This window comes from Mustela nivalis (assembly GCF_964662115.1).
Source record: "Mustela nivalis genome assembly, chromosome: 7".
NCBI classification, from domain to species: Eukaryota; Metazoa; Chordata; class Mammalia; order Carnivora; family Mustelidae; genus Mustela; species Mustela nivalis.
The window spans coordinates 30,445,007-30,462,181 of NC_139026.1; the positions used below are offsets into that span (position 1 = coordinate 30,445,007).

General features: G+C 33.2%; 1 protein-coding gene across 1 annotated transcript in view; it reads right to left on the reverse strand.

Moving 5' to 3' along the window:
• Nucleotides 1–519: 519 nt before the first annotated feature.
• Nucleotides 520–17,175, reverse strand: part of TMTC3 (transmembrane O-mannosyltransferase targeting cadherins 3) — a 61,159-nt gene continuing 44,503 nt past the window's right edge. The window contains exons 11-14 of the mRNA XM_082738862.1: nt 10,474–10,577; nt 8,718–8,887; nt 6,638–6,864; nt 520–5,471 (exon numbers count right to left, since the gene is read on the reverse strand). Of these exons, the coding sequence (XP_082594988.1) occupies nt 4,654–5,471; nt 6,638–6,864; nt 8,718–8,887; nt 10,474–10,577 (1,319 nt within the window). The 3' untranslated portion in view covers nt 520–4,653. The remainder of the gene's footprint in view (nt 5,472–6,637; nt 6,865–8,717; nt 8,888–10,473; nt 10,578–17,175) is intronic.

Consider the following 17,175-nt stretch of genomic DNA (forward strand, 5'->3'; position numbering starts at 1 on the left):
TTTAAAAATTTTATTTTATTTAATTTATAAATTTAGTATTTAATAAATAGATTTTATTTATATTATTTTATCTGTATACCAACTGGTTTAGATGGCTAAGGAACAAGCATTAATATTAAATATAATTTGTCTGCTATAAGACCATCACTGACATTATCTCTGCTAACACATATATAAAACCAATCAAATGCAACCCTAAGCCTTATGATTACATTAACGATTAACATCTATTATTTACTACATATCAAAGCCCTATGATTACATTAATAGTTAACAACTATCATTTATAGCAAGAACTATTTTAAGCAATTTAAGTATATTAATATATTTAATATAAATATATGTATTTTCCATTTGAATTTATTTAAACAAATCAATTTAGAAAAGTAATAGAGTTAAACAAAACCTCTGACATGTAAACATACTACCATGGTTCTGAAACAGATGTTAACACCTGATAAAAGTTAATAATCACTTGTTAGGAAAGCTGCCCATTAATAAGGTCAGTCTTCAGAAAGATGAAAATAATTTTTTTTTAATGTTTTCCAATCTGACAATGAAATATCACCAAACCACAATCAAATAAAATAAAGACAACACTGAATGGATAGATCAGTACTATGGCTTGGTTATAGCGGCAAATTGTTTCGTTCTTGGTGCCACATGGAAAACAATAAGGCCAATTACATCAAATAAATCATGGCTTTTTGTTTATCACAATTTACTAAGTGATGTTAACTAAGGTTCTTGTCAAACATGTTTGGTAAAGGCTATTTACAATGCACGTGGTTGAGCATGCACTATTTATAGTTACAAAGATACCTGCCAGTTTATACAATAGCACACACACACACACGTATATATATATATAGAGAGAGAGTGTGTATGTGTGTGTATATATACAATACACATTATATATACAATATATATAATTTGTGTGTGTGTGTGTATACACAAGGAATTATAGGTTGAACAATTCCCCTAAGTTACACTAGTAAGGGTGGAACCAGGATTTGAATACAGGCAGATCCATAACTTGGACTCCTAATTATTTCACAATACTGACTTCTACTTATGTATGTAAAATTCCACGTTTGAATTTAATCGTCTCGTTTTTTTTTTTTAGTTTCTGTCACTAAGGATTGAAAATGTATCACTGTTGGAACTAATTTAACACATGCCTTTCTCAGATGATTGCTAATAAAACTACACACCAGCTCTTCTGTCTTTAAGGAAGCAGTAATTTCTTGACACATTATTTTACTTTTGATTTGAACACTAAAAGGCAATTCAGGTGAAGGTTTTAAAAAGTATCAATTTTATACCGATTATTTAGAAATATTGTACACACAGAAATGACAATAATAAAAATGCATAAAATTTAAAACTATTTTCTTATAAACCCTTAACATGGATGGCTGACAGCTCCCAACAGACAAAATTTCGAACAAAGATACCAGGTATTTTGGGGGGGGGGGGTTATTTTTAAATACCATTTAGTCATGCAAACAATTAGGCTTTTAAAAAAATAAATATGACAAATATATGGATTTCTGAAGTAGAAACTGACATACAAATCTATATATTTTCGTAGAAGTTTTCATTAAAGATCTTCAAATTAGTATTCGGTAACATGAAGTTGAGAGCTCAAAATAGATGTAATGAAAAGGCATGAGGTTTTATTAGAATTGTGTAATTCACATACTAAATATTTACATAAAAGTAAACACAAAATTGCAAACATAATTGTTTTATCCTCTGAGTCATTAGCTTCATGAAATTACTTACTGGGATAATTACAAGATAAAATTCCCAAGTATGAATGTTAATAAGGAAATACATATAGGAGCAACAGGAGAAAAACTTAATTCTTCCTTCTGAGAAGTAGTGAAAAAGTAACATAATTGCCCCTTGGGGATTGTCAAAGCTTTCCCAGAACTCCTAGGGAATAGATTTTTTTGTAAACAGTGAGACCTAAAACTACATCCCTTTACCAGCACACAAACCTGTGATACGCTTTCTTTCCAAACATTCAAATGCTCACAACTCTGAACTGTAGGTAGCAAGCTGGGTTAAAATATCCCTACCATCCATTTCCCCAAAAAGGCAATTCCAAAGATGGGGGAAAATCTATTACCTTTTTTCACTTGAACAATTGAATAAAATTCTACTATGAGTTTAAAGAAAATAATCAATCTCACATAAACAAGGTTGATGGTACTTAAGATGAAATAAATACTAGTTATCAGAAGAGCATATTCATTAGAATATCAAAACTTAACTGGGTTATGACACTAATTTAAAAAGTTAGTGCAGGAGAGATAAGAGGATTTCCTTGAACTAATTTAGAGCAGTGATTATTAACCCTGACTATAAATTAGGATCACTCTGAGAACTTCAAGAAAATGGAGGCATAGCTCCCTTCCTAAGAAATTCAGATTAAATTGTTGTTGGTGGGGTCCATATTAAAGAGTCCTCCAGATGATTCTAATATGAAGTGAGGGTTGGGGAACATTAATTTGGAAAAATTACTAATCAGGGTGGATTTGATTTAAATAATTTATTTAAAATTCAAATATGAGCACTTCCTACATGATAGGCATTGTTCTAAGTGTAAATAAAGAGGAATTCTTTTTCCTATAAAAATCATTGGGTAACAATATATTTTTAAACTTTTGAATAGTTACATAATTTTATTAAAATATTACTCAAAGCTCTTATTACCATCTTCTGCCACAAAAGATTCCCTTCTGCTTTTCTGACTTATCTTCACTTGATACTGTAACAGAAGAGATCAAACTCAGAAATTTTTTTCTCAAGATACATGGACAGAACACAAAATTAACATAGATTTTGTTTTTCAAGTCATAGTAAATATGAGGTATTCTCCATCTTATATCTGGAGTTGCAAAGCCATAATTTAAAAACTGAAACTGGATATTGCTTTAATGCTGAACAGAATCTCTAAATCAAAAATGAACTACGATTGGTGTCAGTGCTTGATATAAACTGCCTAAAAAATAAATTTATGACACAACCTCAGGGAACCTAGTAAGAGTGGGTCTTTAATGTTCTTTAATGTAGACCAAGTTTGCTTGTGACCTATTTATAAAATATTTCTTTATAAAAACTTACAGTAATAGGATTTTTGAAATATATATATTTAGAAATTAGTTTTCTCAGTTTTTGAAATTCTACATAATTAGAAATTAGTTACTACCTCAGGATGATAGCTTGAGCTTTAACAGTTTAAATTAAAGCCAACTTATCAGGTATTATAAAATTCATCTGAAATGTACTTTAACTCAAGAAAAAATCAGATATAAATTAATAAATTTGATTTATGTCTTCAACTTAACAGTTTTCAGATTTAAATTTGCTAAAACCAACTGACTATTAAACCCATACAAGGCTAATTACTTTTCATAGCTAGATAGCAGGCCAAAATGATGAAATTTTGGTTAAATTGTAATAGATGCATATATAAGAAAATGCAATAGCAATTTGTTTTCCATAGCTGATGGAATTTAAACAGTTTTAAAATTTTTATGAAAGCTCAGTAGTCAAAATAAATATTTAATAAAAATATACACCATAGGAAGATAACAAGAACTTAGTGTTTAAAAATAAACTTTGTCATATTGTTTTTCCTTCAGTTAAATAGAACACAATTTAGTTGCTTAAGGTATCTAAGAATGATTAAGGTATGTTTTTGGAACAATTAAAATTCAAATAACACTAGAGGGATAACACCAAGATGAATGAGAAAATATGTTTCAACTCAAAGGTTTAAAGTTACAGTTACTGGGACATTTTCAGTATGACTAAGATCCTAATAAACATGAACAATTTGGGGAGTAAAAACTCAAGGATAGTCATGATTATGTGGTTCATGCTGTGAAACTCTTAGCATGTAAAAAAATACAGAGTATATATGAGCACCATTAAAAATGTGCGGGTATGTATATGTATATTTATACTTAAAATTTTACCTGATTAAAAACTGCATTTCAGAGTAAAATTAAGGACAAAGCACACAACTATGAAAATACATTCTTAAGCTAATATGTCACTGGACTTATTTTAAATAAGTTTCATCTGGCATTCCTTCTAAAAATCAACATAAGAATACAACATAAAGGAAGCCAGTATTCTTTTATGGTGTGAAGTCCCTCCGTTAAACAGAAATTACCAAAGAAAAAAGAATGTGTTCAATAAGAGTTTTCAATCCATAATCAGATTCCAACAGAAGGTAATGAAGTCAACTAATAAATGTCAATTCATAGAATAAACCAGCATATGTTAAATTTGCCCACAAGGGACTATCATTCACACTTCAGATTATTTTTAATTGTGAGTAGTCAAGATTACTCTACAGAAGAAATCTTCCTTCCATATAAAAGATACAAATCTGCAAACTGTAATTTAGTATTTCTGCCATAGTCACCAAAACTCAGAAAACTGTCACATCTTATACAATACATACCCTGGGGTAAGATAGGTGTTTAATGAAAATCGCATTTTGATCGTATGTAGAGGCAGCTCATGACAGACTGTTACGTGTATACTTGCTATTTTTCAATGCTCCCAGAATAAGCAATCACATAAGATAGACTGAAGTTCTTTGAGGACATTGTGACACAATAAATAATACTATTCACCATTTAAAATACGTTCAATCTCTTCTAGTCTTTTTAAAGCAGCAACTCTTTTCTTCTCAATTTCTTTGATTTCCTTTGTTGTTTTGTGGGGGGTCTCTTTGTCTGTATTTTTTCCTAATAGTTTGTTGGATTTAGATTGACTTTTATTATCACTCGGTTTTATGATCTGTGTAGATCTAGGTTCACTTTTTACATCTTCTTGTACATTTTCAGTTGGAATTTTGTCTCCTTCTACACCTGAAGTCTTACCAGCTGGGGATATTGGCTGTTCTGCAAAACTAGATGAGGAAATTTTATCCCTGACTATATTCAAATGGCGCTGAATATATTCTTCATGTGGTGCTAATGCCAATGTTTCAACCAGGCATCTTTCAGCTTTTAATAAGTCCTTCTCTTCAAAATAAACAACACAAAGATTGTGTTTTCCTTGCACATTGCTTGGATCCATTTCCAAAATCTTTTCAAAACATTTTTTTGCTCCAAGTATATCTTTCTTTTGATTCATCAGAATGTCTCCCTTTAAAATAAGACCCTTGATATGATCAGGATAGTGTCTGAGTAACTCTTCCAGAATTGGCAAAGCCATTAATTCCTTTGCTGTCTGAGAATACAGGAGAGCCAGATTAAACAAAGCACTTCTGAAATCGGCTTGTAATTTTATGGCTTTCTTCATCCACATTTCGGCTTCACTGTCCTTTTTGTCATCCATGGCAAGCATTCCCAGATTGAAATAACCATTAGCATCTTGTGGCTCTTCATTTATATAGCTTAGAAGTCGTTTTCTAGCTTCTGGTCTGAGTTTAACCTCACCTAAGAATAATTTTTTTAAAAAGAAAAAAACACATATCGTTAACAAATGAATTAAGTCTGAAGAACAAAAAGCCACTTTCAGTATTCATCTAATTAGATTAGAAAAAGACAGCATCAAAACAATTAATTTCTGTACCTAAATCAAAAAGTAGAAAGCAAAAACCCAGTTTTCACAGGAAAGATTGTGTGCTTCAAACACTGAAATGACAGCTCATTTCCTTTCTATAAGACCGGAAGAATGCCTCAAAAACCTGAAGGGGCAAAATATCTCTTTATAGTTTAGAATCAAACTGAGAGTAGCAGAGGAAGATTATGCAATTAAGAGGAAGAGGCATTGGATTTGCCAACAATGACATGCTTTCAATCTTGATTCTGTTAACACTATGACTTTAGGCACAGATCATTTAAGTTCTCTGGGTTAGCCTGCTGAATTTTCTTTTTCTTTTCTTTTCTTTACTTTTTTTTTTTTTCAAAAGATTTTCTTTATTTATTTGCTGAGAGAGACAGAAAAAGAGAGCACATGTGTGCACACACACAAGCAAGGAGAGCAGCCTGTTAGCAGGGAGCCCAATGCAGGGCTTGATCTCAGGACCCAGGCGCCCCAGCCTGCTGAATTTTCTAAGAATTACATGAAACCTATGCAAAAAAGTTCAGAAAATAGTAATTATTATTGGATAAACAAAATGCTTCAGTCTTACAAAATTAGATTTTTTAATGTATCTCAGACAATAAAACTAGATGATACCAAAAGCACTTGGTCACATGAATCAAGAGAAAATACATTTTTTCCTAAAATATATAATGCTCGTCTCCCTAGAAGTAATTATATAAAAAATCTTGCAAGTTCTGATTATTTGGAAATGGTATAATATGAATATGTAAGAGATTATTTCTGTACATAAAATTACAAAATAGATTAAAGGCACTGCTTAATAGACTGCCTGAAAAATAAGTCTTAACATATACCCAAAGAACTAACAATCTTGTTAGAGCATATTACTTGAAAATAGTACTTCAAGTATTTTAAATATTCTTAAAATCATTTATGTACAGTTTTGATATAAACTATCCATTTACAAAACACATGCCTCAAGTAATATAAGTTCAGATTTTATTATACTTCAAACAGTATATTTTAAATATAGAAACATTTTGAGAAAACATACCTGATTCTTGCATTAATATAGCAGAATTGAATAATGCTAGTTTATGCTTCGGATTTAGTTCTAAAGCACGATTAAAATTTTTTAGGGCCTCGTTTGGTTCTTTAAGTTCAATATGAACAATTGCCAAGTTGTACCAAAGATCTGCATTATTTCTGTCCAGCTCTAGTGCTTTAAGATATGCTTCTTTTGCTTTGAGAGGTTTATTCATTTTTAAAAGCAATTCTCCTCTGTGGAAAAACCAAACGCAAGCTTTACTCACATTATCGTGTTACTTTGTAGACATTATTTTTCACAAGTTTTAAGCTTTTCCACATAAAGCTTTCTTTTTTCCTTTTAACCAAAGCTTTTAAAGTTTTCTATCAAAAGGAACTATTTGAATATGTCCTCAAACCTGAACTCATTAGTTTAGCAAATTTGGTTGTTTTCAACTATTATTAGAAAAGAAACCTTAAAGGGTAAGATATGAGGAGGTATCCAATAAAGGGGAGACAGAGAAAAAATATTCTTTATGTACATCTTGAAAGAAGGCAGACTAGACTAGACTACATCAAAAAAATGACAGTAAAAAGAATGGGAGATCAATTTTTCAGGAGACCAAGTAATAGCATTTGAAGAATGAATACCAATATGGTGGTGATGGGGAAATTCCAGTATTTAAGTCTATGCTATAAGTCTCATTTATAAAGTACAGAACATTTAAAAGTTTTGCCTTTTCTTATATAAATTCAGTCTTCTACAATGTATTCTTATAAAATGGCCATTCACTATAACAACACAAAAAACTCCCCAAAATAACAAAAAGAGAATTTAAAAAGCTGACTGGGTAAGGATTGGAGGGTACATGTGTGACCAGCAGATACCTATGAGGTATATATCTGGAACTAAGGATCACAGTTTGAAAATCATTTTACAAATTTTTCTAATATGGTTCTATTTTCTGTTAGAAAGCTTAAAAAAGTAATATGTGCAAATCGATTCGAGTAGTGACAGGAGAGCTTTTTTTTTTTTTTTGCTATTTTTATTATGATCCTATTATTTCCTTAACATTAGCATAGGAATGATATCAAATGAACCACGAATATCCTCATTTAAAGCAACTTCTGGAATGAGTATCTGTACAAATTGCTTTTTTAAAATGCAGACTACTGAATAATTCTTTATAGATTAACACATGACAGGTTTTATTTACAAATGCAACCCCACTAAACTTAGCTAATTCCAACAACTACTAGATAAGGTTGAGCAAAGACAGCCTCCAAATTATGAACAGATTTTATCTCAAAAACTTATGAAATTCTGAATACATTTTCCCTATAGGAAAATGTCATAAATTATGATTAGGTTTCTGGGCCAGGCCATAAAATCAAGTTTAACATACAATTTTCCTCAAGTATAATACAGATGATGATCCTTACATGGGAAAATGTATTAAGTTCTAGCATGTGATGCCAAATTTCTTTTTAATGACAACTGAAAAGTTTCTTTTTGGTAAAAGCATCAATAACCAGTCAATTGTCAGAAAGCTCTTTAGAGTTGGATATTAGAAATACTTATAAAATGTAAGTTTCAGGTGTCTGTTTGTTTTTTTAAAGATTTTATTTACTTATTTGACACAGAGAGAGAGAGATCACAAGTAGGTAGGGAGGCAGGCAGAGAGAGAGGGGGAAGCAGACTCCCCACTGAGAAATGAGCCCGATGTGGGGCTCAACCCCAGGACTTTGAGATCATCACCTGAGCTGAAGGCAGAGGCTTAACCCACTGAGCCACCCAGACACCCCAAGTTTCAGGTGTTTTAAGTAAAAATGAATGTGACCATAAGAAGCAAATGAAACTAAAAAGGAGCTTTTCTTTCTTTCGTATAAAACTTGGGTTTGTCACTATATGTTAATAGACTTGTCAATTTCAAATCAAATCAATTAAATTTCGTAAGTCTAAACTAGGCTATGTTTCTATATTCTTGGTTGCTAAGTAAGATTACTGAAAAAAAAAAAAAAAAAGCCAATTTAGTTCCGATGGTGAAATGTACGTGCAGATGCAGTTTCAATATTCTATAATGATAGCTTAAAGAGAACTACAATACCTGCTAATGTAAGCCTGCTTGAAGTCGGGTCTCATGCTTATTGCTTGTCGGTATAGCTGATCTGCTTCTTCCAGCCGGGACTCATTTGCTCGGATAAGATTGGCCAGATTAATATAAACATTTAGGTGGTTAGGGGCAATTCTGGCTGCATATTTTTTACCAGGAATAATCTGTCCAAAAGAACATAATCTGATTATTTCAGTACCAAATAAAAATAAAAATAAGTATTCCTAGTGGCTTATTTAAAATATACATGACATATAAAGGTTATGGTACTAGTTTTATTGCCAAATTAAAATAAGTCATAAAAATGTGAAAGCACTTACAGTATTTACAAAATGTAAATGAAATAATTAATATTTTGTGGCTTTAAAAGATATATTTTTCATTCATACTAGCTCAGCACAATATTGTTAGCTTTTTATTTATATGCATCATTTTATAAAGTCCTATAAATTTAAACTCTTGAGGCTAAGGTCTGTTAATATATTTGCATCAGACCCATAACAGAAAGAACTCAGGTCTCCTTCCCTTCACTCTAGTATATTTGTTACACCATGTCAACTTTCATCTTGTCAGCAAAATATTTCTGGTTGTGACAACAGGGTGGTTAATTTTATTCAGAGTTATACTAAAGCCTCATTTGTCTGATAGAGTTAGGAAGTAAAATTCTTATTAACTGATTATTCAGGTTAGGCAAAAGTTATAAAATATACATAGACCCAAATTTTCAGTGAAAATAATAAATTGTGTCTGATAAGAATCTATACTGAACACAATTTAACTTTAGTATCTTAGGACTGAAATAATGCTTAAGACATCATGTGGTCCAACTCTGTTTCTGAAATATTTTATCAAACTACAACCAATCATTTTAACATTATATTATTAACATAATATTAATATATACTACTATGGAGAAAACTGTAGTATAGGGTAAGCTATCTTTTCTGATGAAACATAGCTGGTCAAGGCCAGAATCTGGCTTTCCAGCTTCCAGGCTATACTGTAATAACCAATGAATCTTGAGCATGTGTCACTGCAACAACTGAACACCAAATAGCAACAGAGATGTTATCCATTCATTTTATTACTTTGTTTATTCATTTTTTTTTGAGAAGAATAATGCTGAATTTAGTGTTTAATGTACACATATAAAATTCTCTTTATTTAAAGTCACTTAATTCAATGATAACTTCTAATCAAGGATATCTAAAATTTATAACCTTATCAAACCTTTTAAACATACTATATGGAAAAAGTTTTCAATTGAGCTATAAAAGTAAATGTAGCCCTTTATAAAACTTGTAGTATTTTGCTAAGTGAAGTAACTCAGTGAAAGATGAATACCGTATGATCTCACTCATGTGTAATTTAAGAAACAAAACAAACTAGTAAAGGGAAAAAAAGGGAAGGAAAGACAAACCAAGAAACAGACTCAATATAGAGAACAAACTGATGGCTACCAGAGTGGAGGCTGGGGGGAGAGATGGGTGAAACAGGTATGGGGATTAATAAGTGCACTTGTACTTAAGCGCTAAGTCACTATATTGTATACCTGAAACTAAATATTACAATGTTAACTGGAATTTAAATAAAAACTTTAAAAAAACCTGTAGTAATAAATGGCTTATTGGATACTTTACTTTAATGTGAACAAATTAAAGAAAAGATACAGATTTTACACCCAGGTAATTCTATTCAGTGTGGACATACAGTGGATATAACACAACAGAAATGTATCACGACAACTTACTTGGGGCATTAGTGACTTAGCCATCATGTAAGATTCTTCAGCTTCTTTGGTTCTATTTAAATTTTTGTAAGTTCTTCCTACATTCATGTGGGCACCAATATCATCTAAAATTAAAAAAAAAATCATTTGTTGAATACGAAACAGTCTTCAATGTAAACTACAAGTTTTTAGCAAAAAAACACTAGGCAAAAAATGCAAAAGCAGTCAACAGATCCTGCATTCTCCTTAAAGTTCTTTTAACACAATTTGTTATAATTTATGATCAATGCTACAACAGAAAATTAATAAAGTACTGTAAGGACAGAAAATACACATATGACATGAAAAAAACTATCTGAATGAATCCTTGAAAGGCTAAGAGATGATAAGAGATACAGAGGTAATAAAGAAATATGTATCATTTCTCTTCACTAGATTTTATTACACTACACTATACTATACTATACTAAGGCTTGCTTCTATTTCCTTGATTGCATAGCTCTGGAATTCACTCAAAAAGTATGGCTCAATTCTAAAAGTGAAAATATCCAGAAGTGAAAAAGATAATCATGATTCTTAGAGCTATTTCCAGTGCTGAAACCAACAAATATGCACCATGGTGGGACACCTGCAAAGAGACTGCAAGAAAAAAACAAAAAACAAAAACCAAAAAACCCCTGTGATTTTGTTTAGAACTTTTGTGAATGTGGATGGAATGCAAGTATAATACCCGGATTCTCCAGTATTACTTAAGATGCAGCAGCCCATCTCTCTTAAATGATAAACTCCTACATATTTTAACATTTACATTTTTTTAACCTTTCTAAAGGTTAAAAAACTTGTGTTACTATCAGTATGCCAGGAACTTTTGTGTAATTTTTTGATAGGGAGAATCAAATTCTCAGCAAATTTTTTCAGGGACAGAAAAATACGCTATTTAAATAAGAAAGATTTCATATTAGGGTTCACTGCACACTACTTTTAGGACACATTTCCTAGAAACTATTTCAAAGGCTTGGAATAAAAACAGAAAGATGGGAGAAGATCTTAAATCAGTTAAATTGTATTAATGTGAATCTCTAACAGATAAGACAAGATTACTACCAGCCTGTGACACCAGAGATTTTACAATTTTGGAATAATTCTCTGTGTGCAAATCCTAGGACACACAAGAGCCAAGAATATATATCTTAGGCACTGCCCTATGAGGACAGTAATCGTCCTAACATCCTGCTACAATACATTATGTTACAGGCTGGTAATTGTGTGCACTGAACAGAGAGTGCCACATGCAGTACAGGTTTGGTTAGAGAACTCAGACAAGCTCAGGAAAAAAGGGTTGATTTTTTTGTTGCTGTTGATTGTTTGATTTTTTATTTGTTGATTTTTGGTTGACATACTGCTGAGTCTCATGGGGTTTCAGGAGAGGGCAAGGAAAAAAAAAAAGAAAGGAAAAAGATTGCTTAGGCAAAACATTCTTAATTTTAGCTGCAAATCTGTATACTTATGAATTTTAAAAATTCAGGTAACCTTAGCGCCACCTAGCTCTATGAAAATAGAATTTATAGAAATAGGACCTGTAAAAGTTTTTAAAAAGTTTCAAAGGCAGTTCTGATGTAGACCCAAGGCTGAAGTTCACTGTATTACCAAATGTGTAGAAAAAGAGTGGGTAGTCCTTGCTCTTACATAGCTCATTTTTTTTCAACATCAGATAAATCTTACTATTTATTATAAAGATCAGAAAGCTACTTAGGTAAAACTAAGAACCTGAAAAAATTAATTATATGGTAAGAATTTAACCTAAGGGAAGAACAAATAAATTAGAAGTTTAAATAAATAAAATTACTGGCAAAGTATTTAAAATGTCACTCATATCAGTACCAACAAATCTTAGAAAAGAAAGAAGGTATCTACTTGGATGAAAGACAAGGCAAATTAATATTCACTGGAATCAGGGTCTTAAAATTATGGCAAGGAGATATCATCAATGAAGACTTCAGATACTAGAGTAAGGCAACTCTACTTTTCAAAGAACTAAGATAGCAATTAGATAATCTTATGCATAAAAGGACTTTACAATACAGCTAATAAAGTGAAAGACGTAATTTCTAAGCAATTTCTTCTAAGTTACAAAGTTTTAAGATTCTAGAGAAGGAAGTAACCATTACTAGGGTAAGGTAATTTAAATTTAGGGGGGAAAAGAAGGGTAAGAAAACCAGGCAAGATATAAAAACCAGTGACATTTAGAAGTCTAAAAATCTACAAAATTTCAACGATTATTCTTATGAGTGTATTATCTAAGCCAACAGCACATGAATCCAGCAGTCTGTCTTTTATTCAATGTGAATGAAGACTGGCAAGTACTAGGCAACCTTGTGCCCAATAACTCTTTATCCAGCACCAATGAAGCATTTTCAGTGTGATGAGCCAGGCACCTACCTATGTTGCTTTCCAGTATTTCCTCTCTACAAAATTATCTGTAAACTCCTAAAAACTCTTTAAAAATCATTTCCATATTGATAGCATCGAAGTTCAACTAGAGGTCCATGAGAAAAATTTTAAAATTTGGACTTAGATAAAAAATGAAATCACTGATTTTAAGGCAAACAAACCTTGCAGAATTCTGGTGTTCCTTAACAAAAATTCACTCTTGTCTTATAATGATGTTTATGGAAACTGGAATTCCATGTGCAAAAATTTTATCTTTGTGAATTGGGATTTTTTTCTCAAACACTTGTAAATCATTAAAAAAAAAAAATCACTATCCTTTTAGTGCAACATGCATGTCACCTGGTCAGACCACCACATAGTTTATATTCTTATTCTAGTTAAGCAAGAAAAACCTTCAGAATTACTTTTTTTTTTTTAAAGATTTTATTTATTTATTTGACAGAGAGAGAGATGACAAGCAGGCAGAGAGGCAGGCAGAGAGAGAAGAGGAAGCAGGCTCCCTGCTGAGCAAAGAGCCCGATGCGGGGCTCGATCCCAGGACCCTGAGATCATGACCTGAGCCGAAGGCAGCGGCTTAACCCACTGAGCCACCCAGGCGCCCACTTTTTTTTAATTAACTTTAAAATGCTATAAATCCCTACTCAATGTGCTCCTAAACACTGTCCTAAGTTTTTAAATACCTAAAATTTGCTACCTCAAATTTTTACTTTTGGTCCTGACCAGTTCTCTTATCTCCAGTCTTATAAATCTGTGTATGCCTAACAGTGACAAAAAAAGGGATTCTTGATGTCCCTCCATACATGTCATTTCATATATAAAATCTAAGAAGAACATGACTAAAAAAACAGAATAAGCCAAGATGCCTCTGAACACCAAATTCAGTGTTTCTAACTTTACAATACTTTTTCCACAATAAATTGTAATAAATGGGTTTACTTCTTTTTCTAGTCACTGGCTTATGAGAAAAAGCAATTTTGCGAGAAGTATAGTAGGAAAGTCATACTATATTTCAGGATGTATCTCAAAAACAGCAAAAAGTGATAACTGACAATGAGGGGGAAAAATATTTTAAAACTGAGTGCTCATCATGGCAATAAGCTAGTGATATGCACACTATTTATTAGACAAAACTAAACATGAACATAGATACTCACCTACATCATTTACTCTTTAAAACAATGCAATGAGATAGAAACTACTATTCTCATTTAGAAATGAGAAAAACAAGGAAGAGGCCTACATCTTTTAAGTTTCAAAGTCCCTGTACGGCTGATATCAAAGATGACTCTGCTTCTCTAAAGAATCCTGGATTTTGATGTAGTATTCAATGATTCATTCGATGTATATATGCTGGCTAACTAAACATCATCATAATAAAAAAGACTCCTAGAAATAACTTAAAAGGCTTTAGAAAGTAATAAATTAATATTAGTGAATGTTGGGGTACCTGTGTGGCTTGCTTGGTTAAGCATCTGACTCTAGATTTTGGCTCAGGTCATGATCTCAGGGTAATAAGGAACCTGCTTAAGATTCTCTCATTTTCTCTCATTCTTCCCCACCCCATCCCACTCATGTCCTCTCTCTCTCTAAAATAAAATAAAATAAATGAATGTTGACTGTGTATAAAACCATGGTAGATGATTCAGAGGGTATAAAGATAAATCAGATGTTCATGATGTCTCTAGGGAGTTCCTTAGCTTAAATACATATTTTTAATAAATATTCAAACAAATACAGTATTAAACAGTTATAAATACTATAGGAAAGATACAGAAGTTGCAAGAGGTTTTAAAGATTAATAATATTTGCTTCTAATTGGATTGATAGCAAGGTTTATTAAAGAGAAGCCATATAATAGGAGGGGCAAGATGGCAGAGGAGGAGGAGCCCCTATTTCAACTGGTCCCCTCAATTGACCTAAATATGTACCAGAGCACTCTGAACACCCACGAAATCAGCCTGAGATGTAAAATTATACACTTCTGGATCTCTAAATGGAGGCAGAGGATCACCAGTGGAGAGGTACAGGGGAGTTGGGAGGGCATGGACTGATATCAGAAGATAAACAGAAGGGGGAAGGGAGCCACCAGAAGCGACCCATTAGAAATACCCCAGTGCGAAAGTGCCCTGTGCTTGGCAACCAGCATTAGCTTGGAGACTGATTAACAGCACTCAAAATGAACAAAGGGACTTAAGGGACAACTGTAGGGATTAGGTGGCCACAGTCCCAGGACAGCCACAGCCGGTGCCTGCCTGCGCTTGAGAAAGCCTCCAGGCGACTGGGGGCTCCAGTCGATGGTCCCTGGGTCCATGGCCACTGCAGCTGCCTTCGCTGCCTCTACACCACCCGACTGAGTGCTCCCAGCATGGGCATGGGCTCCAGACAGCAGTCCTGGGAATGGCAGCCGCAGAGACTGGGCTCGCTTGGACCACTATTGTTCACGGTTTGGTAGCATGGTTTTGGTGGCACACGGGCACAGAGACAAGCAGGAACCTCTGGCAACCACTGAGACAGTGGCTGGGGGTGCGCACCACCTGTGGGAGTTTGCAGTGTTCAACGGAGTTTGCAGAGGGGTGAGTCTGTGTGTTCTGGACCATTCAGAGGGGAGCCGACTGTGGCCTCTCTCTGAGGCAGAGGTCTGGGTGCAGAGTTTACTTTGCTCTGACCCTCTTAAAAAGTGCAAAAAGCTGCCAAAAAACAAAAACCTTCAGAGAACAAAGGCCTGAAAAACAGGTTTCCACAGAGCCCAGCCTCTCGACAGGGGGCAGGGCAACTCAGCCCAAAGACTGACTGAAAAATAACCCAGCAGGCCTCTCCCCCAGAAGATAAGCCAAAAGAACAAGAGGACAACAACCACAGGGTCCCCCCAAAACTATAAAACCCCAATATCAGGAGAAAATAATATATTAAGCTCATGGTACTGGCTCAAAACCTGTATTTTGTAGGTACAACATTTTTCTCTTACATTTTTTTAATTCATTCTCATGATTCTTGGTTTTTTTTTTTTTTAATCTACTTACAATTTCAATTAGATTTTTTTAAAAAGATTTTATTGATTTGAGAGAGAGAGAATGAGAGAGAGAGAGAGAGCGAGAGCGAGAGAGAGCGCATGAGAATAGAGAGGTCAGTGGAGAGAAGCAGACTCCCTGCTTATTAGGGAGCCTGGTGTGGGACTTGATCCTGGGATTCCAGGATCATGAACTGAGCCGAAGGCAGTCGCTTAACCAACTGAGCCACCCAGGTGCCTTTCAATTAGATGTTTAATACAACACATTCCATAGTAACTTTTTAACTTGAACTTTTTTCATAAATATACCTTTTATATATATTAAATATATATATTATCTATATCTGTATCTTTCTCCCTATATATAGAAACATATATATATGTGTGTATGTGTTTGTGTGTGTGTGTGGTTATATAGTGGTGAGAGGTAGTTGAGGGGATGTATAGCTGAATATATCAACCATTATCCAGGCAAGGTGCACCCTGGAAAGTTTCAGAGCATTTGGAAGTCACCACCAAAAAGAAAGAGAAAAGAAAAGAGAGAGAAAAAGGGGGAATAAAAAAATAAAAATAAATAAAATAAATAAAAAAAAGAAAAAAACCAGCCAAAATAACTATAAATATATAGATATATCTATATAGAGAGAGTTTCAAGGTAGTCCTTTTTCTCTATTCAATACTACCCTATTTATATATACCAGCTTTAATTTCCCTGTATCTCTTCAAAGTTGAGTCCTTTAACAAAGATAAGATACACCCAGGAAGAACTCAAATAACGTTCCTTGCCCACATGGAGGGTTTATAACCACCATCCCATATTATTCTTTTGTCAGTGTTTCTGTGTGTTTGCTTTGTTTTTATACATTATAAATCTTATTCTTGGGGTTCATTTTGGCTGGGTTTTTCTTTTTTTCTTTTTCTTTTGTCAGTCTATTTGTTCACTTCTGTTTTTGTACTTTATAAATCTTATTCTTGGGGTTCATTTTGGCTGGGTTTTATCTTTTATTCCCCCCTCTGCTCTCTCTTTTTTCTTTTCTCTTTCTTTTCGGTGGTGACTTCCAAATGCTCTGAAACTTTCCACCTTGCCTGGACAATGGTTGATATATTCAGTTATACATCCTCTCAACTACCTCTCACCAGAATGATGGAGAAGCAACACCCAAAAGAGGAAAAATTCAGATTGTGACCTCTGCCACAGAACTACTGGATATGAACATAATAATATGTCAGAATTCAGGGAAATGGTTTTCCAGACAACGGCTAGG